The sequence below is a fragment of the Lathamus discolor genome, chromosome 2 (assembly GCF_037157495.1).
Source record: "Lathamus discolor isolate bLatDis1 chromosome 2, bLatDis1.hap1, whole genome shotgun sequence".
Lineage (NCBI taxonomy): Eukaryota > Metazoa > Chordata > Aves > Psittaciformes > Psittacidae > Lathamus > Lathamus discolor.
The window spans coordinates 11,064,568-11,086,010 of NC_088885.1; the positions used below are offsets into that span (position 1 = coordinate 11,064,568).

Below are 21,443 nucleotides of genomic sequence, written 5' to 3' on the forward strand. Positions count from 1 at the left end.
TGGAGAAATTCCTTGGAAGAGCATCCATAGTGCCTGAGTGCCCGCACAGCAGGAGGAAAAGGAAGGTTCTGTTGCGAGCTGATGGAACCAGCCCTGAAGTTTCTGTATCAAGTGGAACACCTATGTCACACATTCAGTTGTCATTTCCTTCGTGGCTGTGGAGGTTTAACAAATAACTCTCAGTCTGTAATGTTTACACAAGGATTTGACCAAGAATTACTCACATGCAATGAGTTTTGTCCCATTACTTTTTTCTTTCAGGATAGAAGAGTGCACGTTGATCTCATTGTACTTTTCTTATGCCATTAGAGCGCAGGGCATCTGTACATTTCTGGTACAGGCATGTGTAGTACAAATGGGCAAGAGAAACTGCACTTGAAACTTAAACTCCTGCAGATTACATGTTGTACGTTGTCCAGCACATCTGCTCTGTTCATACACTCTGTGCCCCATCACAACTTTTAAGAAATGGCAATAAAGTTTCAGAAAGAGAAAAAGAGCAGTCATCTTTTATAGGCACTGCACATCTGTTTGCCATGGCGATGCTGCAGAATGCTGAACATAAGTGATTTTATATGGTTTTCTGATTGTTTTCAGGACTTGAGAAAAGATGTGGATTATCTTCTTTGTGTTCCATTATGAACTACTGAGTTTCTGTATGACTGGCTTTTTCTGTGAGCTACTTACGGAGTAGATACAGATTTCATCCCTGTGCTGTGATCAAACACAAACTCTGGAAGCATTTCATCTAGTATCTTAATGGAAATAATCGCATTTGCTGAGAAATGCAGCCATCTAGTGGCACAGCTAGCAAGCTGTGGTGGGAAGTACAGCAATGGGGAAGTCTATTCTATTCCTCTCTATTCCATTCCGTTCCATTTCTGTTATATTCTGTTCCATTCTACATCTCTCCATTCCATGCCTCCATTCCATTCCAAACCACCATCCAGCAATGCAGCACTCAGAATGCCCTGGGACAGGATAAAAGGGAGCAGCCTCCTGTGTCCCCTGGCAGAGGTGGCCCAGGGCAGCCCAAAGGCATCCAAAAGGAAGTCCTTGTGGAGCTGCTGGAGTTACTTACAGGACCCTGAGGTAGAAAGAGCAGCAGCTGGTGGAGGTTCTCTGCTTCAAGGCCAGCTCCTGGTGAAATCAGCTTCATAGCTCATCTGTCATATCCTTTTCAGCTGGATAGCCTATAAGAATGACTTTTTGAGGAGCACTGCAGAGCTTACCATCCTCATCCCCCATGGAGCCAGGGCCAGTAGCCATAAGCAATGCAATGCAGAGATGTTTCCAGGGATGCAAGAAAGCATTACTGAATGTGAATTATGTGAATGATGCTATGAGATTATCGAGGCTCCATTTGAGTCTGTGTCCCTGAGGCCTGATCCAAAGCTTGTTGACATCAGTAGAAACAAACTCATGCACCTTAGTGGCCTTTCAGTGAGATCTATAATTTGAACGCAGTCATCACTTTGGAGCACAGACAATCTTCTTGCTCTTTCAGTACCACAGGATCCCAATTCACACCTGAGCCTCTGGTGTTGTTCCTCTGCAAAGTTACAGTAAAGCTGGTGATGATGTTACATTTCTGTTAAACCATAATCTCTCTTCTACCCAAACAGCACATAAACAATGACCATATCCATGGTGAGAAGAAAGAGTTTGTGTGCCGATGGCTGGACTGTTCCCGGGAGCAGAAACCATTCAAAGCCCAGTATATGCTGGTGGTCCACATGCGGAGACATACAGGGGAAAAGCCACACAAATGCACTGTGAGTAAAGGGGGCTGAGCTCCAGGCTTGGGTGGAGGATCTGGGGCTATGCAGGGAAAAGAGCAGCACAGATGCTGCACTCCCTGATCCCTTGCCCACTGGACATTTGTTAGAGAAGTTACCTAGTCTGCTAGAAAACTTCCATGTCTGCTTCATTATCCAGCTCAGGCAGATGACGAGAGCTTTAGGAGATGGGATTCAAGGGGTAATTGGGCCTACTCCTTCAAGTTTAAAGTGCAAAGAAGCCCTAGAAGACATTTTTACACAGGGCACAGTTTGCTTAAGTATTGAAAAGCACTTTCTCTCACAGAGCTGGGCATTATTGCTGGCCACCAGTGTCCTGCTGAGTTTGCAATAGATTCCTGTCTTAGACAGAAGTGCACAAGTGCAGTGCTCTCCTGTAAGAGCAGATTTATATAATGCTGGAAGCGTTTTAACTTGAGCTATGATGGGGTTTGCCTGGGCAAAATTAAAATCCAACAAATGAAACCAAAATTACGTTAGGCAAGGTTATGAAGGCTTGGAAAGTTTCTGAACTGTTATAGGTCAGCTTTTACTGTTCATGCATGTCCAAAGATGAAACTTAATCCAGACTTACTTCTTCTGCAGTTTGAAGGTTGTACAAAGGCCTACTCCAGACTAGAAAACTTGAAAACGCACTTGAGATCTCACACTGGAGAGAAACCGTATGTGTGTGAACATGAAGGCTGCAACAAAGCTTTCTCCAACGCATCTGACAGGGCCAAGCACCAAAATAGGACTCATTCCAATGAGGTAAGCAAGCACAGCTTCAAAAACGAATCAAAACCAGTGGTGTCAAACAAACTTACCAGGTGGTCACAGGAATTTGTTACAGAGGCACAGAAACCCTCAGTAACCTGAAAGGATACAGTTCTTGATGGCTTTTGCCAGCACAGTCATCCCTGTGTCCTGTGGACCTTGAGGGGCTGTGGGTCATTTTATTAAGCATGAGAGGTTTGAATGAAGGACGTAATGGGAACACATATATTAAACAAGGACAGATCGTGGTGTCCCTGAACAGCTGGGATCATTCTTCCCTCTGGAGCCGAGGACTCGCCTGGAGCGTGTCCCCTTGGTCAGTGGAGACACTGGCAATTCCTGAGCCACAGCTCCCACAGCCTTTTCCAGCACCCTTCTTGGCTGCTGCAGAAAGCTAGAGAGAAGCCTTCAGTGCTTTTACAGTATGGGTTGCCCTGTTAAGTTCTAAGTTACACTTTTTCCATCTGTCTTCTCTGGGCTATTTCAGTCTTTCTTTCCATCCTGAACAGACCTCACAGAGTAGGGATGCAGTGAAGGGAATTTCATCTTTCCTCAAGCAATCCAGCTGTGGCAGTCACAGCCATCTCCCACACTCTGAGTATAACAACTGTTTATTACTGTGTCTTTCCTGGTAGTGCTGCCCCTTCCTATGAAGTTCCAACTTCCTGCCATGGTCCCTGCAGCATCTCTTGAGTCACAAGGGAAGCAGAGAGCGTTGCACATCTCTGAGTCCACTCTGTCCCTGCAGGGTTTGCTCTCAGCAGCCCAAATTAACAACTGCACTGAAGCCCAGCAGCAGTTCTGTGGATTGTCACCGAGGAAGAAGGAAGTTCACCAAGTGTGGCCAGTAGCTGACTGAGCTTTTCTTTCACTCACTATCTTAACCACTCTGTTTGTTGCCTAGCTGATGAGTCAGATTCTCTCAGACTTAAAGACGTGACCCATACTGCTTGTGTTTTAAAATCAGGATTTCTCATCTAACAGTAAGTCACCAAGAAAAGTTTGCTGCTGTGTGTCATTTCTGGTAGGTGCAGCAGCAAGGGCAGCTGAGAAATCTCCTACACCATTATTTCACAATGAAACAGACTGATATTCTTAGGCAACGATGGAGTGCTATGAATACTGTGGAACGTGCAGACCCAGTTCAGCACTTCCTTACAGTACCATTTTGGTTGTAAGTAGGCATCCTATAGACAGATTTAAAAGTAGGTGACATATCTTGGTGCAGATGTGCCTTATACATGTAGGCGAGAGGTAAGTGACTCGTGCTTCCATAGCATCTTAGGAAAGCCTGCCTCCGTAGCTCAGCATCAACTTTAAAATTCCTCATGATCAACATTTTTGCTCCTTTTTAAGTCAGTAGGAGTTTAATGTCAGTGGAGGGAGGCTCAGGCCTTAAATAGCCATGGCGAAGGTACATTTGTCAAAGGCTCCATGCTGCCATATGTGCTTAAATAGAGAACCCCTTTGAGGAACTCCACATGGCAGGCTCTTTTTATTGATTCTTGAGGGCTAGAATAAATAAGACTTTATAATAGTAGTTATATGGGAAAAAAAATCAGTAATAAAAGTGAATAAATGACCCTTTGTTTCTGAGGCAATTAAAATGTTTAGGAAGAGCTCAACTCTTCTTTCTAATGTTCTCATAATACAAGAACAAAGTCTTTGTTAAATTACAAGACAGTAAATTTACTTTATTTGACATTGATTAGTGAACTAGAGAAATGCACAGAAAGCAGGGTTTGTTTCTTTTTAAAGTGATTAGCTATGCAAGTAGCACTAATAGTACTAGTACATTTATTGCTGCAACATGGAAATGCTTATGGACTGTATCCCGTGCTTTGACATTATACTGGTGATCTGAAGGAGCTGGGAAAAAAATGCTTCTTTAGATAATCCTGCCTGAACAAATGTCCCAAATGTTTTGAAGGGGTTTGTTTGTGTCTGAATGTCAAGACGCTGGGTAAACTAGAAGCAGAGTATCAAACTGCTGAGAGCAAAGCACAGGATAGAAATAAGGCCAGTCTTCATAAATTGCCATAGCTCTGTTGACTCTTTTGTGACTCTTCTAAGTCAAAGTTGTACCAGTTCATGCCATGAGAGGCTCTGCTCTCTGTGAACTATGTGGCATTAATGGGTACCTTCAAAACCAAAAGGAATTAATAGGTTTGATTAGGTGCAGACATAACTTGATGGGACAAGGGTTAATGGCTTTAAACTGAATGAGGGTAGGTATAGATTACATACAAGAAAGAAGTTCTTCCCTGTGAGGGTGCTGAGGCACTGGCACAGGGTGCCCAGAGAATCCATGGCTGTCCCATCCCTGGCAGTGTTCAAGGCCAGGTTGGACGGGGATTGGAGCAACCTGCTCTAGTGGAAGGTGTCCCTGCCCATGGCAGGGGGTTGGAACTGGATGAGCTTCACGGTCCCTTCTAACCCAAACCATTCCATGATTCAGTCACTGTAGAGGCCATAAAATCAGCTAACAAATTCACTGTGAAAGTGTATAAGTGTAACACCAGCTGTGCTCCAAGGAGCTATTCAGGAGTCCCACATGGAATTAAAACTAATATAAGTGTTTTTCCTGTCTTGGCAGAAACCATATGTTTGCAAGATACCGGGCTGCACAAAGCGCTACACAGACCCCAGTTCTCTCCGGAAACATGTGAAGACTGTGCATGGTCCGGAGGCACATGTCACCAAGAAACAGCGGGGAGATATCCATCCAAGGCCTCCGCCACCGAGAGACCCAGGCAGCCACTCCCAGACCCGGTCACCAGGCCATCAGACTCAGGGTGCAATTGGTGAGCAGAAGGACCTCAGCAACACTACCTCAAAGCGTGAAGAATGCCTCCAAGTGAAAGCGGTCAAGTCAGAAAAACCAATGGTATGCAATACACCCTGCCACTCCCTTTGTCCTTTTTCTTATTGCAACCAGTTAATGATCTCTCTATTAAATGTTCAAGCACATAAACTGTAGCTCACAAGGTTTGGTTTTGTGATGTTTTCTTTTTTTGTTTAAGTTGAGGTTTTTAAGCCTAATAAATAGCAAATAAAAAGATGACATCTAGGCTGTGCAATATGCAGCAACTCTCACAACAGTTGTTTCTGTTTGGGGATCAGCATATTAGGAGAAAATCAGTTTTCATTTTAAGAAAAGGTGCTTTTCTCCCACTCTGCTGTTTACAGAAGAAAGTTGGAGAATGTGAATCCTGCAGGCTCAATGGTGGAATGCAGAAAAAAACAAATCTGAAAGGTTAAAATGATGATTTTGATGATGATAATTTTTTAAGAACCTGGGGAAATAACCAGATTCTGGGGGCTTGACATTGTTGGATCATGGATCAAACTGAGGCAGGATAAATTGACTTTTCTTAAGCAGCAGGAGATCTTTAGATAACATTCGATCTCTGGTGTGGTGTTCATCTGAAACTACTTGACCAAGTTAATCTAATTCCAATTTAACTAATTTGAGTTGAATTAAAGAGTGTCTGCAAGTCTTTTTCTTGGTTTACCTTAACATACTGCATTAAAACAGTAAACCCTTGTATGCTGAAAGGACCTTACTCCATTATTTGACATCTTACCTTAAAGAAAGTCCTTCTTTCATTTGCCTGCATTCCATTTGCCATCCATACTCTCCACAAGGACTGAAACTAGCAAAGGCAGTTACTCCATCTTCTTCCATGTCTGGGTTTGTAGCTCATCTGGACCCAACCCTTGGGGACTACAAATACGAGCACTCCAAATTCTGCTCATTTTGTTAATCATGCTGCAATTCAAAGCAATTACTCATTGAAATATGAGTTACTGCTATGTTGTGCCTAAGGCTTATCCCAAATTGTGGAGTTTTAATCGTGAATTCGGAAAATTCCAGCAGCCCAGAGTTGTTAACTCCTGCTGAAGTGTGAAGGAGATCTTCTGCTGTCTTTGGTGATAACAACTACCTTGGGTTACAAAGGAACAAAACCTATTGCCTCTTGCTTAGCTAGGTAAATCTGTAGCATTATTGAGGCATGTTGAGCATAGGCAGTTTTAACAGGAATAACATTTGCAGGAGAGGGGTATTAATGCTGATTGCTAAAGAGTATTAATTATTTCTCACTGAAATATATCATCTGAAAACAATTCTGTATTTCCTGCTTTTCATTGCTTGTATAAATTAAGATATATTTTCTGTTTTTCAACTAATCCAATGTCTTTTCTGTCTAATGCTCTTAAATGTCTTGTTCTAACTTCCTAAGGACAGTGGGTAATAAGGTGAGGGCATTTTAACTTTTCTGCCATTTTCCGTATTGCAACATTATTTATGTCTTCATTTTAGCCTTCTGCCTATTGTCTAATCATTCCTTCATTTAGTAATGTGCAGTCCATCAAACACATTGCCAATTGTAATGTACTGTGACCATTTTGCAACACTTGACATGTGAAAAATCTGGCTCATATTGGTGAAGTGTCTTCAGAAATGCCTGTGTACCTTCCCCGTTAGATGAAACATCCATTTTTTTTCTGTATTACACATCTAGAATGTATGTTCTCCATAATGCAGTTCTTATTTCTGTAACCTACCTCACTGTGATCTTGACAAGTGGTTACAAGAACAGGCTTCTGACCTTTATTGCTCTTCTTCCATATGTTATGGAACTGTTGTCCAGAAGCACAAATGCTCTTCCATATAATAACTGTTCCTTCTGTTCTTGTCACCAGATTTGCATGGCCAGGATTTGTAAATGAACTTGCTCAGTGTGGCCTCATAAATTCTAAGTATTATCATTCGAGTTAGAAATAATAAAATAGTTACTGCATCTTAATGGACTCCTCAGGGGCATATGAAGCTACAATAGCGCTATGAATCTGTGTCTTCATCCAGTGATGGCAAAAGCCCCCAGTGCTCCCTCAGAAATTCTAGCTAGCATTTGTCAGTAAAATGTGCATAAAAATCACAGAAAATAATAGTTAAGAGTATTCAAATATATAAAAAATATTAAAAACACACAGAAGAAGCCCCAGACTTGACATACTTACGTGAAACTGTTCTTGGGAGCAAAATGGTACTGCATTCCCCAAGGATCTGTGATCACACTGATACAACTTACAATGACATATTACATCGAGAGACTTCTGTCCCTATTGCTATCTGTTTTGTCTTGTCAGTCTACCTGAGTGTTTCAGTTTGTCAGAAAAGTTTTCCCATTCTTTTACGAGAACTTTATGAAAAATAAATCAAGTCCCTGTTTCCCCACAGCCAGAATTCTGCTCAAGCAGCAGGGAACACAGCATTAAGAAAGAAGAAGCTATTGCAGTTGATTTATATTCCTGTAGATTAGCAGCCTGTACTGGGTACTTAAATTCTTAAATACGAAGTCTTAAATTCTGATGAAATGAAGGATTTGATTCAGTAGATTATCACCACCTTTGTTCAGGGCAAGGTGGTATAAGAGGAGGTAGGAGTTAGACCCTAGTGCTGCTATTGTCACAGGATGCTCATAATATGATACGTATGTTTTGCACTGGTATTTTGTCCCTGTTTTATTACATGCCAACATTTCAGGCCAACCGCTGCTCCTAACAATGAGCCTTAAGCTTGGAAAATACTTACATTCTTTAGCCACAAGTCTTAATTAAAACCCCCCAAATTCCAGTGTTGTTGGAGTCTTGTTTGTTTGCTTGTTGCAACCCTAGCAGTGTAAATTAAAGTCTGTAACTGAATTCTAATTTGGTTTACTGAGCTGCATCTTCAGCTGGGAACAGTGCATACCCAAAGTAGAGTATCCAAGACATAAATGACACGAAGTGATAGAAGTAATTAAGGAAATAACTGAATAAATGTCTCATGTAGGTATAATGTATAGTATCAGCAAGATAATAAAGTGAATTTTAATCTCTAGTTTTGCAGTGCCATTCACTACAGTGAAAATCATTACCTAGAAAGACTCTGAATGAATGATCACTGTTACCATTTAATGCTAAACTTTACATTTGGTTTTCTATGGCTCCAGTTAGACCTGCATTTGCTGCAAGTGTTCTTCTTAGCTTTGTTTGCTTAATCCTCACGTGCTTTTGTTTCTTACTTCAACAGACATCTCAGCCAAGCCCTGGTGGTCAGTCTACATGCAGCAGCGAACAGTCCCCCATCAGCAACTATTCCAACAATGGGATCGAGCTTACTCTGACCGGTGGTGGTAGTGTAGGAGACCTCAGTGTCATCGATGAAACCCCAATCATGGACTCTACCATTTCCACAGCCACCACAGCACTTGGCTTACAGGCCAGGAGGAATATGACAGGGACCAAATGGATGGAGCAAGTGAAATTAGAAAGGTTGAAACAAGTTAATGGAATGCTTCCAAGACTGAACCCCCTTCCACCTTCCAAAGCCCCGACCTTGCCGCCTCTCATAGGAAATGGTGAGATACACAAAACAGGAGTGGTAACACTTTTTGCCCTTAAATTCATTGCTTGCTTGCTCAGTCTTGCTGTGAGAATGGTTCATAAATTGATCACTTTCTATTCATCCCCTCATTACAAGTCCTACTGCCTACCCTGAGAGAAGTCTGATAGACCCATATTTTGCAGAACAGGGGGCAGCAGGACAAGGAAGCCATGCCTCAGGTTTTAAATATTCCCTACAGTTAAAGATTTGGACCCAAGATTATCATAATCCTGTCTTGTTTTGGGGCAAGGCAGATGAAATACTTGCCAGTTTATTGTATGGAACTCTTTCAGATGAGGCCTTAGGACGGCACCCTTTGCACGTTCGTGTTGGGCTGCCCTTTAAATAAACAGTTCCCACTCATGGAAGTAATTGTATGTACAGATACTACTGCTACGGAGGGCAGATATGCATAGATAGGAGCAAGGCGAGATGGAACTCTGAAGATCCATAGTTGGTTTTGTACGAGGAGCTGCTCATTGCCAAAATATCTGTCCCTCCTAACTCTACATTGCCTGCAGTGTGCCCACAGGTTTCTGCTGTCCACCCAGCAGTGACAGCCCAGGTTTCCTAAAGCCTGTTCAATTGAAAGAAGCTATGCAAAGTTAAGAAGTATATTCTGTTTACCCCAAAATTAAACAAAACAAGGAAACCAGCAAAGAGGTTTTGCAGTTGTTAGGTTATTATGTTAGTTGTTATGTCAAGAATATTTCAAGAGGTCTTAGAAATTGCATTGAATGATCTCCAATTTGTACATTTTGCCATCCCGTGCAAATGCCTTTTCAATTATATTTTGCCTATAAAAAGCTCCTTTATAAATGTGTCCTTCTGGCACATCAGTCAGCGTAGTTGCACTGTGCTATACCAGCTGATGACAGTTTGTGGCTATGGCCTATAAATTATGTGCTGGGATTCACACTGAAATGCTACCCTCGAGTCTCTGAATTAGCTTTTAACCTAAGGACACAGTTTTTATCCCTAGTTCGTTCAAGACAGAGCACTGCTGTGATTTTCTGTGATGATGCAGACTTTTCCTCTGTACTCCCCTTTACTTGGTGTTTTCCATTCCAGTTTCTGGGTGATGCATGTTTAACTGTGAGTTTTACCTCCAGGTACCCAGTCGAACAGCAGCTGCAGTGTAGGAGGATCCATGACTATTCTGCCGAACAGGAACGAACTTTCGAGTACGGACATCACTGTGTTGAACATGCTGAACAGGAGGGACAGCAATACTAGCACAATCAGTTCAGCCTACTTGAGCAGCCGCAGGTCCTCTGGAATCTCACCTTGCTTCTCCAGCCGGAGGTCCAGCAATGCCTCCCAGGCAGAGGGGAGACCGCACAACGTGAGTGTTGCAGACTCCTATGACCCCATCTCGACGGATGCCTCCCGGCGCTCCAGCGAAGCGAGCCAGTGTGATGACCTGCCAAGTCTTCTCAGCCTCACCCCGGCCCAGCAATACAGGCTGAAAGCTAAATACGCAGCAGCTACTGGTGGACCCCCACCAACTCCACTGCCTAACATGGAGAGGATGAGCCTCAAAACAAGGATGGCACTCTTGGGTGACTGCAGGGAGTCTGGAGTATCTCCACTGCCTTCAGTGAATGCCCCTCGAAGATGTAGTGACGGTGGGGCAAATGGTTACAGCAGGAGGCATTTTCTGTCTCATGATGGGAACGGGACAAGAAGAGCCAGTGATCCAGTAAGAATGGCCTCCGACAACCTCTCTCTCCCTAGAGTCCAGCGTTTCAACAGTCTCAATAGCTTTAACCCTCCTGCTTTGCCTCCATCCACGGAAAAACGCAACCTTGTTCTTCAGAACTATACCCGTTCTGAGGGTGGCGTCTTCCGCGGCTTCAGCTCCCCATGTCCTCCGAGCATCAGTGAGAACGTTGCCCTGGAGGCTGCTACAATGGAAGCAGGTGGCAGTCTGAATGATGAGGATCTCCTGCCAGATGACGTGGTTCAGTATCTGAATTCCCAGAACCAGAGCATGTATGACCACTTGTTGAACAATGTCCTAGATGGCAACAAAATGCATCACAGTTCAGTGTTAGGAAACAACAACCCCAGCAACTTTGACCAAGCCCCTCCACCAAGCAGTCAGCAGACAGGTTCCGAGGCAAACAAAAGCGACTTGCCCATTCAGTGGAATGAAGTAAGCTCAGGAAGTTCTGACTTATCTTCTTCGAAACTGAAATGCGGCCAGCGCTCAGCAGTGCAGCAGTCTCGGGCCTTCAGACTGTATAACAATATGATGGTTCAGCAGCAGAGTCTGGAGAGAAGCAACATGGTCCAGCAGAACGGCTATCAGAACCTGATGGAGAACACTGGTTCCTATGGTTTACAACAAAACATGGTTCTTGGCAGCGGAGCTGGCAATTCTTTCAGCATGCAGCCCAATAAGCCTTACAGCGAAAGCATCGGAAGGCAAGCAATGATGTCTGGGGCAATGGACAATTCATGTGGCGTGGCAGTTCAAGGGCAGAAGCTGAGAAGTAGCAACATGCCACTGAGTGGGAACCCACAAAATTTCAGCCACCCCATGGTATCCAGCGATCAAACCACCAGTATGGCAAATGGGATACAGAACAGGAATATGATGGAACAGGAATATTTGCAAAACCAACCAGCTGGGGATGGCGTTCATTACCAGGGAGTCGATCAATCCAGTCAAATGATGCTAGGGCAGGTTAGTCCTACCTCACAAAGCAGCCTGTATCAAGGGCCGCAGGGTTGTCCACCAGTGTCTCACACCACTGGTAACCAGCCTTCAGGTTTGTTGGTGTCCAAAAGTTACCAGCCATGTGCTAACTACAGCAGCAACAGACGGCAGAACGTGTTGAGAAGCAACCTGGCACAACAGCAAGGACACATAAGTGATGGCAACCAGGCGTACAGGGTAAACACCATTAAGATGGAGATGCAAGGTCAATCACAGGAGTTCTGCTCTAACGTAGAGAATTACTCTGGTCAGTTATATGACCAAACCATGGGCTTTAGCCACCAAGCTATGAAAACAGGTTCTTTCTTTGGTTCGGAAGCTAACTGCCTGCTGCAGGGGACTGCAACTGCAAACTCATCCGAGCTTCTTTCCCCGGGGGCTAACCAAGTGTCAAGCACAGTTGACAGCATTGACAGCACCAGTCTAGAGGGCGTGCAGATTGATTTCGATGCTATCATAGATGATGGGGACCACGTCAGCTTAATTTCAGGAGCCCTGAGCCCGAGTATCATTCAGAATCTCTCCCGCAATTCCTCACGCCTCACCACTCCCCGAGCGTCTCTTACATTCCCAGCTATGCCCGTAAGCACAACCAACATGGCTATTGGGGACATGAGCTCTTTGTTGACCTCACTTGCAGAAGAAAGCAAGTTTCTTGCTGTTATGCAATAGACATAAAGAACAAAACAAAACAAAAAGAACCCTTAGGAGATAACAGATGAAAAAGACTCATATTTTTTAGTTGTGTATGTATTTTAGCAATCTCATCTCACCTAAATGGGATGTGTTTCAAGTATATTCCTTTTATGGAATAAGGACTCTGAAAACCCTAAAGTGTTCTAGGGAGAAACTGTCTTCCATTTCAGTTTTGAATCAGTATTGCTACACCCATTCCTCCCTCCCCTTTTCTCTCTCTCTCTCTCTCCCCCCCCTTTTGAATGTCTGTATGCTTCCTTTTGCCTTTTTTTAATTGTAAACCAATGTAAACGTGTGAAGTGCATGTTTTTGTTTTGTTCGGGGATTTTTTTATTTTAAGAAAGGTCTGATGAAATAACTTCGCAATTTTTCTGTCACTCAGAAGAAACTAAGCCTTGTACAACTTGTTGCAACTTTTCCCCCAAAACATATAGGCACAAAATAACCAGGCACAATGTAAAGTGAGCCTACAGTGATGAAATCCTCTCTGGATGCACTGGATAGATCGCACTGAGGTGGACAACCCTTCAGAAATGCACTGACATGGTACCCCTAGGCTGTAGTTTCAGAGTCATGGAGCACAAGAAATGAGGAGGTTCAAGCAAATAGGAAATGTAAAACCATCATCCCTTTGATCCCTAGCAAATGTTTAAGGGGTTTGTAAACACACAGATAGCTGTCACTGCCCTGCATCATGATACTGAGACTGTCTTGTTTAATCCATTTCAGAGGAAGGAGAGGACCAGAAGGCTGTTCTTGGTCCAGATCTCATCTTCTGCACTATTTGGTATTCTGTTTTTCAGTCTTCTTTTTCAAATGATTGGATAGTAAAATTAATGGGCATGATTTGGGTAGTCTGGAATCCCCTACTTCCATACCACATTTGTGGAGATACGATCAGGGTCTTACGGAGTATTTCATACAATGAAATAACAAAATTGCAATATTCCATACTGGCGATTTTTAATTTAATGCAAATTGTTGAGGTAATTTGCTGAGCCAATGCTTTTTATTCCCAGTAGCAGTTCCTTTGCCAGCAGAACTGTCCTGTACATCCCTTTGAGCACATACAGCTTCATGGATGGTTGTTTTAAACTAAGTAAATGCCCACTGATGAAACACAGTTACATGGTCATGGCATGTAAAGCAAGTAAGTAGAAAATGAACGGCCCAGTTCTCGAACTAACCAAATAAATCAAAGTGATGGCAAGCAAACTGATAAATATTTTTCCTCTGTATCCAGGCTTTACAAAATCAGGAAATTTAAACTGCATTAAAAATAGCAAAGAAACAAGCGGAAGGTGATTTCTATAGACTAGGAGGCCACAGCATTCATTCTTTTGACTGGAAAAAAAGCTGGAATACCAACTGATTCAGGGCATGGCATTTGAGGAAATGTGTAGGAATACAATCTCAGTGAAGCTGTCAGATAACATTGATCTATTAACAGCTTTTAGAGGAAGAAGCTGTAAATCAGTAGGAAAACATCATAGGAATCTGGTGCTGCGGCCGTATTTGTGCTTAACACAGCACGTACCAAGTGATTTGCACTGTGAGCTGGAATGTCAGAAAGCAAGACAAATGTAAATATCCTACAGCTTTTATGATCACCCAGCTCCTGTCTTTCTCCATATCTTTAGCAAGCATTTCTTCCTTCCTCTGTCTCATGCACGCATATTCCCCCATCCTGCTCTTTGCCTTTTGCCAGTTTCCCTCCTGACCTCCCTTCCCATGTCCAGTTATCACAGCCCTCCTTCAGTGGACCCTGGGCTGCACAGGGAGCTAGGCACAGCTCACATGGCCAGCAGTTGGTTTGGAACGTGGCAGTGCTGCTCCTTGTGCTCTCCTTGCAGAAAGGCAGCCCTGTAGAAACCTTGCTGCTTGTACCAGCCCTTGCCCCTTGTCCTATCATGAAAGGATGCCACCAGCCAGGAGGGATGCTTCCATGGCCATGCTGTACATTGCAGTGCCATGATAACAGCTCACAGCCTTGTGAAGAAACAGCAGCCTGTGCATGAGGGAAGGCTGTGCTGGACGTCTTCCAGATGGTTCTCCGTAACTATTTGCTGGCTCTTCATTAAGCCATCAATTACATGTTTATAAACAGTTTCATCAGGGAGACTTATGACCATCTTGGGAGTAGGTGACCTGGGAGAGAAGCCTTTTATTGTCATAAAGCCCAATACATTAAAAAAAAACAAACCCTCAAACTATTTTTTACAACTCTATTTCCAGTTCATAATTGTATTTGCTGGTCCAATTGAAGCTGGGAGGCTATTGACAGATGTGATCCATCAGGGCTTAGAAGTAGCCATTCATATTGCTCAAGGCTAAAAAGGACTGTTTGAGTCATTAATTTGCCTTCCTGGATTTGGCAAGCCTTTGTCACTCACCCCTGTCTTGGGCCAATAGTGTGTCTTGGCCAAAACCACACTCTCCAGAAAGGCATCCCACTTTGATTTGCGAAGGTTGAAGAACCAGAGGCTCCACCATGTCCCCAGGGAGTTTGTGCAAATGGTTGATCGTTTTCTATCATTAAGCGTATGTGCCACTTAGGTTCGTGTGTCATTTTCCTGCTTTTAGTATCTCCTCGTGCTTTTCACAGACTGGTTTGGGTTGGAAGCGACCTTAAAGCTCATCCTATTCTAACCCCTTGCCATGGGCAGGAACACCTTCCACTAGACCAGATTGCTCAAAGCCCCGTCCAACCTGGCCTTAAGCTTCCTGTTTTGGTGCCTGTGAGGGTAGCAATACCTCGTAGCCCAGCAGTCTTCGGTTTGGGTTTTGATTTCATAGGGTGGACTGGGCTCTCTGAGCGTGGCACTGTTAGGCTGGGCACCATCTTTCTTTCACTTGTCAACCTCCTCAATATGTGGCAGTTTGGGGTATGTCCCACCATCACTGCTCACATGTTTACTGGCACCCCTCTATTCCTGCTCTACCAGTTACAGAGCCAAAGCTTGCTTTTGTGTATGTATCTGATCTGTTGCATCAGTTGCCATTGTCATAGCAGCTGGAAACCCACCACTCATGCTAGAGTATTAGGAAAGGCAAAAAGTAGTGTGAATATCCTATTTTTAAAGCATTGCAGCCTGTGTCTAAATCACCTAATGGCTCTGTGGGAGTCTTCCAGATTGGTTACCATTGCCCTTGGGCGCATCTGCCTCGCTGGGCCTGCGTCAGGCACCCCTATTGCTCCAGACAGTTTTACTTCCTACGAAGTGGTATCACCAATGGGACTTCATCCATCAGGTACACCCGTGTGGAGGAAAGGGGTTCCTGCAGAGAGCCAGTGGGCTTCCCAAGGGGTTTTGCTGGTGAGTGCTGGCCCCGCACATCCCCATGGCAGATGACGTTACTCCCTCCTTGGAGATCAGCCCTCCATGGTACATGCATTATGGTGCTGGCTGGGCCCTCGCTTCCCCTCACTGCTCCCCCAGCCCTTGATGAAGTGGCCGGTCAGCTCTCCCATGCCTGCCGAGCAATGGCTCATCCTTCCCAGCAGCAGTGTTCCTGTTCTCACAATGTATGTGCCTTATTTTGTGTTGCTCCTGTAAAAAGAGAGGGACCAAGATGTGTTGCCAAATGTTCCCAGTGAGGCTGTACTTACCATTCAGCTGATAGATAGCACATACCACTGTTGATAGTGTCTGAAATGTCTTGTAAACCTCTGGTATTCACGTGTTATTGTCCTTGGATTGGTGGAATGTCTCCTATGGAACAGTTACTGTTGTCAGTCCTGCAGATGTGTAAGATAAAAATGTGTTCTCTTTTTTTTTTTTTCCCCAATTTTTTAATTTTTTTTTTAATAAAACTTGTAATCCTTTTTTTAAAAAAAAGAAAGAAAAAAAAGTGTACATACATTTACGTACTGTAGGAATAGTGTTCGGCTGTAACGGGCCTTAGTGGTCTTCATTTGATAAACCTGCAGTTACGATCTGATGTTTCTCGAGCCTTAGGTTGATCAGAAGGGTCTGTAGCACTGTGTACATACGAATGTACTTCTGCTTTCAGAACCACTTAGCTCTTTTGTAACAAAGAAAAAAACTTTCTTACAATGTCAATAAAAACACAAAAGCCTTTGTACTTAAGTTCTTAGCTTTCAGCTTTTAAAATAGCTCCTCCGGGGAGGGAGTTACTTCTTAATTCAGCTGCAGAGCCTGCTTGCAATCAGCACGTGTAGCGCTTCCACCCGTGGTCTCTTGCTTTCCTGTTTCTGCTTCCCAGAATGTTGCTTCACTGCATTCACATTGTAAAAGCCATGGGGAAGGAAAACGGTGGAGAGCTGGGGCTGCCTCAGGATAGATGTCAAGAGGGCAAGAGATGCTGTGGGGATCCCTGCCCTGTTTGTCACCATGGTTGTTTGCAGTGTCAAGGGTGTGCATGAAGATGCAAAACACACTACAAGAAACCTGGAGAGGGGCTTTTGACAAGGGCCTGTAGTGACAGGACAAGGGGAATGGCTTTAACCTGACAGGGGAGATTGAGATGAGACACTGGGAGAAAATTCTTCACTATGAAGGTGGTTGAAGGCCTGGCACAGGGTGCGCAGAGAAGCTGTGGCTGCCCCATCCCTGGCAGTGTTCAAGGCCAGGTTGGATGGGGCTTGGAGCAACCTGCTCTAGTGGAAGGTGTCCCTGCCTGTGGCAGGGGGTTGGAACTGGATGAGCTTTAAGGTCCTGTCCAACCCAAACCATTCCATGATTCTATACTGCTAAGACACCAGGGTCACAGCATCCGCAGAAGTGAGCCCTGCCAGGGGAAGGGCTGGGGCTGCAGGGCATTTATCTGGTCCTGCAGCCTGACTTGGGATTGGGCCAGTGAAGAGCTGCAGGTAGAAAGCTGCAGCCGGGGTGGGGGGGGGGGGGGGGGTGGGGGGCAGGAGGACCTGTTTCCATGTGGTGAAACTCAAAATAATGCCAAGTCCTCAGGAAAACAAAAAATAGCAGGGCAGCCATGGTTTGTATCATCCAAAATTAGCGGATGCTGTTGACCTTTAGTCTGTGCTTTAGTGCCAAGGCTGCAAATTAATTAATTGCATTCATTAAACTGGTTTCTTGCTTTGGAAGAGCATGTACATGAGGGAGCTGCAGTTTGCAAAGCCTGAGAAAAACCCAGCAGAGATAGATACACAGCAGTGATCAGTGAGGCAGGAAAAAACCCACCCCACAGCCCTCCACCACCTTAAACAGGTTATGGGACATCTCTGCAACCGAACACAAGGGCAACACCAAAGTCACCTGTACTGCTGCAGCCAGATGTGCTGTGGTCAGGGCTGCAGCAGGGGAAGAGGAGGCAGTGCGGGCCCAAGGCGCTGATGGAGTCACTGGGCTGGATGGATGGGTGTAGGTGATGGCACTGTAAGGCAGACCAATGTCTTTTTTTTCCCTTTCCCAATTTTTGTGGGCTCGACTGTGCAATCTTCATCCTGCTTTTTCAAAGAGAGGATAATGGGAAGGAGACGACTTGTTCTCTGCAGGCTGAAACACAAGCTATTTGTGTTGGGAACATGGCTTTGTTATGTGATTAGTGCAATGGGAGCCCCTAGGCACTACTTCCCAGTACAAACTAATATTAATAACTCATGCTGAAATTGCCTGTTATTTAATAACCTGGGCCTCTTTCCATGCCGAGAAGCACATAACTGCTTTGTGTTTCCACCTCTCGTGTTCCCGCTGTCTCCGCCTGTCTTCCCTTGCTTGGCTTCAGACTGGGACCATGCATTTCCCAGGAAAAGTTGTTGTGGAGTCTCCTACACTGGAGATATTCAAGGCCCGCCTGGACAAGTTCCTGTGTGATGTACTGTAGGTTACCCTGCTCTTGCAGGGGGGTTGGACTAGATGATCTTTTGAGGTCCTTTCCAACCCTTGGGATTCTGTGATTCTGTGAAAAGAGGAGTGGGTTTGAGCAAGGAAGAAGGAAGAATCACGGAATGGCTTGGGTTGGAAGGGACCTCTGGGCATCATCCAGGCCAGCCCTCTGCCAAGGCAGGGCCACCCAGGGCAGATTGCACAGGATAGTGTCCAGGCAGAGAAGGAGACTCCACAGTCCCCATGGGCAGCCTATTCCAGTGCTCTGCCACCCCCAGTGTAAAGTTCTTCCCCATGCTGAGGTGAGACTTCTTGTGTTTCGTTTGTGGCCATTGCTCCTCATCCTGTCACTGTGCACCACTCTAAAGAATCGGGCACCATCCTCCTGACACCCACCTTTGAGACTGATCTGTATTAATGAGATCCCTTCTCAGTCTTCTGTAGGCTAAACAGGCCCAGCTCCTGCAATCTCCCTCATAAGGGAGATGCTCCAGAGGGTCTGCTGGACCCTCTGCAGTAGCTCCTTGTCTTTGTTGTGCTGAGGAGCCCAGAACTGGGCAGTGTTACATGGGAATCCCTGCACCCCATGTCCGCTTGCACTTGTACCTCCTTGGCTGTACCTCGGGGTACAGCCCCTGCATCTGATGTGAGGCTCCTCATAGCTGCCATGCCTCGCGCTCGTTGTCCCTTTCATCACTCGTGTCCTGGGTGACCTATTCCATTCCTCTCCAGGGAAGCAGCCTCCCTGCCTCCAAGCTGCCCCGGCTGTCTGAGACGTGATAGACCAGCACTGTTACTCATGGGTGGGAGGCCCATGTGAGTCACACTTCCCTTCGCAGGCTGGACTGACTGCATGTCCCACCGGATCGGCACGGCCCGGTGGCAGCACAGTTGGGCCCAGGCGGGAGCGAGAAGCGGTGGGTAGATCAGATGGTGATGAACCAAGTAAACAGGATCATTTCGCAGGGGCTGGCTGAGCTGCTCCAGCCTTTGCCAGCAGCACCAGGGTGGCTGTCAGGTCTGCGAGGCGGTCTCTGAGCCACCCTGCTCCGCAGAAAAACATTACTAATGTTCCCACGACCGGAGCAAGACAGAAGAGACAAATAACTTGGACTGCGATGTGAAACAGTGGCAGAAATCTGGGAGACAGAGGAGGGGAGAGGAAACAAAACACAAGCGAGTGGAACGCGCTATAATGACTGAAAAGAGCCCCAGATGGATGTGAGCTGAGAAAAGGCCAGAGTCAGAAATACTAGTGCTAATTAGCTGAGCTGTACGACTCCACTCCTGCTGTACCTGAGCATCCCTCACTGTCCTCAGAGCTCTGGCGCTGCCAGCCCTATTTTAGGAAAGGGGGGTGAGAGCTGCTCACACCTGGATGTAGAGAAGTTCCTATAGCAACCCTTAGTGAAAACCCCAAAGCAGAGCCATGTGTAGGGCTGGGCAGAGGAAGGGCTGTGGCTCCAAGCAGCATCTCCCAAGGGAAGACCATGGAAAATGTGTAGTTCCCTCCCCTGAGCATGGACCTTTGCTGCTGGGAGACACATACCCCATTTGGATTACGTGAGCAGCCAGCCCTCCCAAGCCATAGTGAAAACTCCATTTGCCTAGCCTGCCTTGGGGCAGTTTGGCTTTGAAGACCTAAGCACATCCCGTAGTGCCAGAGGGTCATGGCAATATTTGTACTAGCCACATTCTTTATCTGCCTAGAAGGCTTTTGCTGGGAAAGGGCAGATGTGTCTCATTCCTGGCATTGCTGACTATTTCAGTCCCCTGTCCACTGCTTTCAGTAAACTCCAGCTTTGGCTGTGGGACCCCACACCATGGCATTGCCATAATATGGCTTTTTGGATGGAGCTTCAAAGGGAAACCAAATGGTCAGCAGCATCCCCCATCCCCATCCACTGTCCTGCTGCAGAAACTGAACTTGAGCTCTCACCTGAGGGTTACAGAGGTAAACAAGGGCTAAAAAGACCAGCTCATACCTTCTGTGAAAGCAGTCGTCAGGCAGTGAACCCTCAGAGCTGAGCTCAGTGGCAAACAGGGGCCTCTCGGAAGCTCCCCAGATGATGCGGCTGCACATCGGGCTCTTGCTTGCCTGAGGCGGAAGCCTCCTGTCCCTCGCATTCACCACTACCCAGTGATGAGGGTGTGATCGTGAGGAGGTCCCAGTGCCCACTGTGAGGCTGGGGCAGAGGCTGGAGGTCTGCAGGGCCACAGTACCTGGTAAAATGTGCTGCAGCACGTGTGGGGATCAGGGTTGGTTCCCTTCCAGCAACAGTAAATCATAAATGTCTCACTCTCCTTTGCAGCCGCACAAGAAGCAGCATGGCCGGTCCCCCAGTGCTGTTCTCTCCACATCACCCTTGGAGCAGGCAAGCGCTCGCTGCTGACCAGCTGGCAAATGCTCTCCTTGGGCACCAGTCCTGGCGACATTCCATGCATGCCTATTTCCCTTATGGCTAAACTCAAGGAACTGGTGTCACTTTGAAGTCCCGGCCCCTGCCCACCACATGGCCTCGCTGCAGGCTGGCACAGCACAAGCTCCTATAGCTGCACCATGCCCAGACCTTTCCTTGCCTTGGATGCCTCTCCCTGCCCATTCCTCCTCTTCTCAAGGCTGGGCTGTGGCACAGGGGAAAATAACATAACTATTGCATGCTATTTTTTCCTCTCTTTGGTCCCTTGGAGGCTGCTGCTGGGTTCTCCCAGTTACAGAAAATGCTAGAAGCTGTGCAAAAGCTGGCCACACAATCAGGGAGGCAGCAATGCCTTTCTCAGCTCTGTGGAGTGCAGTCTTCAACCACTATAGCCCTTCTTGCTTGCCATCATGCCCTGAAACAGCTTGAGTTTCACTCAGCTCTCCACCTGAGCTCTGCTTGGCACAAGCAGCCGGAAAGTGCCTGGCTCCAGCTTAGCTGGAGCATCAGCAGAGAAAGAAAGGGCTGGAGCATCAGCCAGCAAAATGAGATTGGGATCCTCCTCGCCCAGTAACCTCCCTGCAGGTGCTGGAGCCAGGGCCTCTTCTGAGATGTGAGATGCCCTCTTTGACTGGGATCTGTGATTGCCATCTTTGCCTCTTCTGTTTGAACTATGGCTGGGTCTGGGGTCTCCTGCTGCAGGCTCGGTTCTGCCTGTAGCAGCTCCCATAGTTTTAGCCCCTTGTGTGCAAACCCCTGCCAAGCTCCACTTAGAAGCACTGGTGCAAAGGGCCCCATTGTGCA

General features: G+C 45.9%; 1 protein-coding gene and 1 long non-coding RNA gene across 7 annotated transcripts in view; one reads left to right on the forward strand and one right to left on the reverse strand.

The window, feature by feature from the left end:
* GLI3 (GLI family zinc finger 3) overlaps nt 1-16,500 on the forward strand; it is a 209,470-nt gene extending 192,970 nt beyond the window's left edge. For all 5 annotated transcript variants that reach the window (XM_065665709.1, XM_065665708.1, XM_065665710.1 and 2 more), the window contains 5 exons: nt 1,626-1,775; nt 2,385-2,549; nt 5,152-5,442; nt 8,635-8,962; nt 10,101-16,500. In XM_065665709.1, coding sequence (XP_065521781.1) covers nt 1,626-1,775; nt 2,385-2,549; nt 5,152-5,442; nt 8,635-8,962; nt 10,101-12,385 — 3,219 coding nt within the window. In that variant the 3' untranslated portion in view covers nt 12,386-16,500. The remainder of the gene's footprint in view (nt 1-1,625; nt 1,776-2,384; nt 2,550-5,151; nt 5,443-8,634; nt 8,963-10,100) is intronic.
* LOC136007665 (uncharacterized) lies at nt 8,554-17,202 on the reverse strand. 2 transcript variants are annotated; one of them, XR_010609794.1, is made up of 4 exons: nt 16,272-17,202; nt 16,020-16,148; nt 11,130-11,842; nt 8,554-11,008 (listed from the first exon to the last, which is right to left on the reverse strand). It is a non-coding gene; the product is annotated as an uncharacterized LOC136007665 (long non-coding RNA). The 2 variants fall into 2 exon arrangements; XR_010609793.1 differs by having other exon boundaries at nt 8,554-11,842.
* Nucleotides 17,203-21,443: the final 4,241 nt, after the last annotated feature.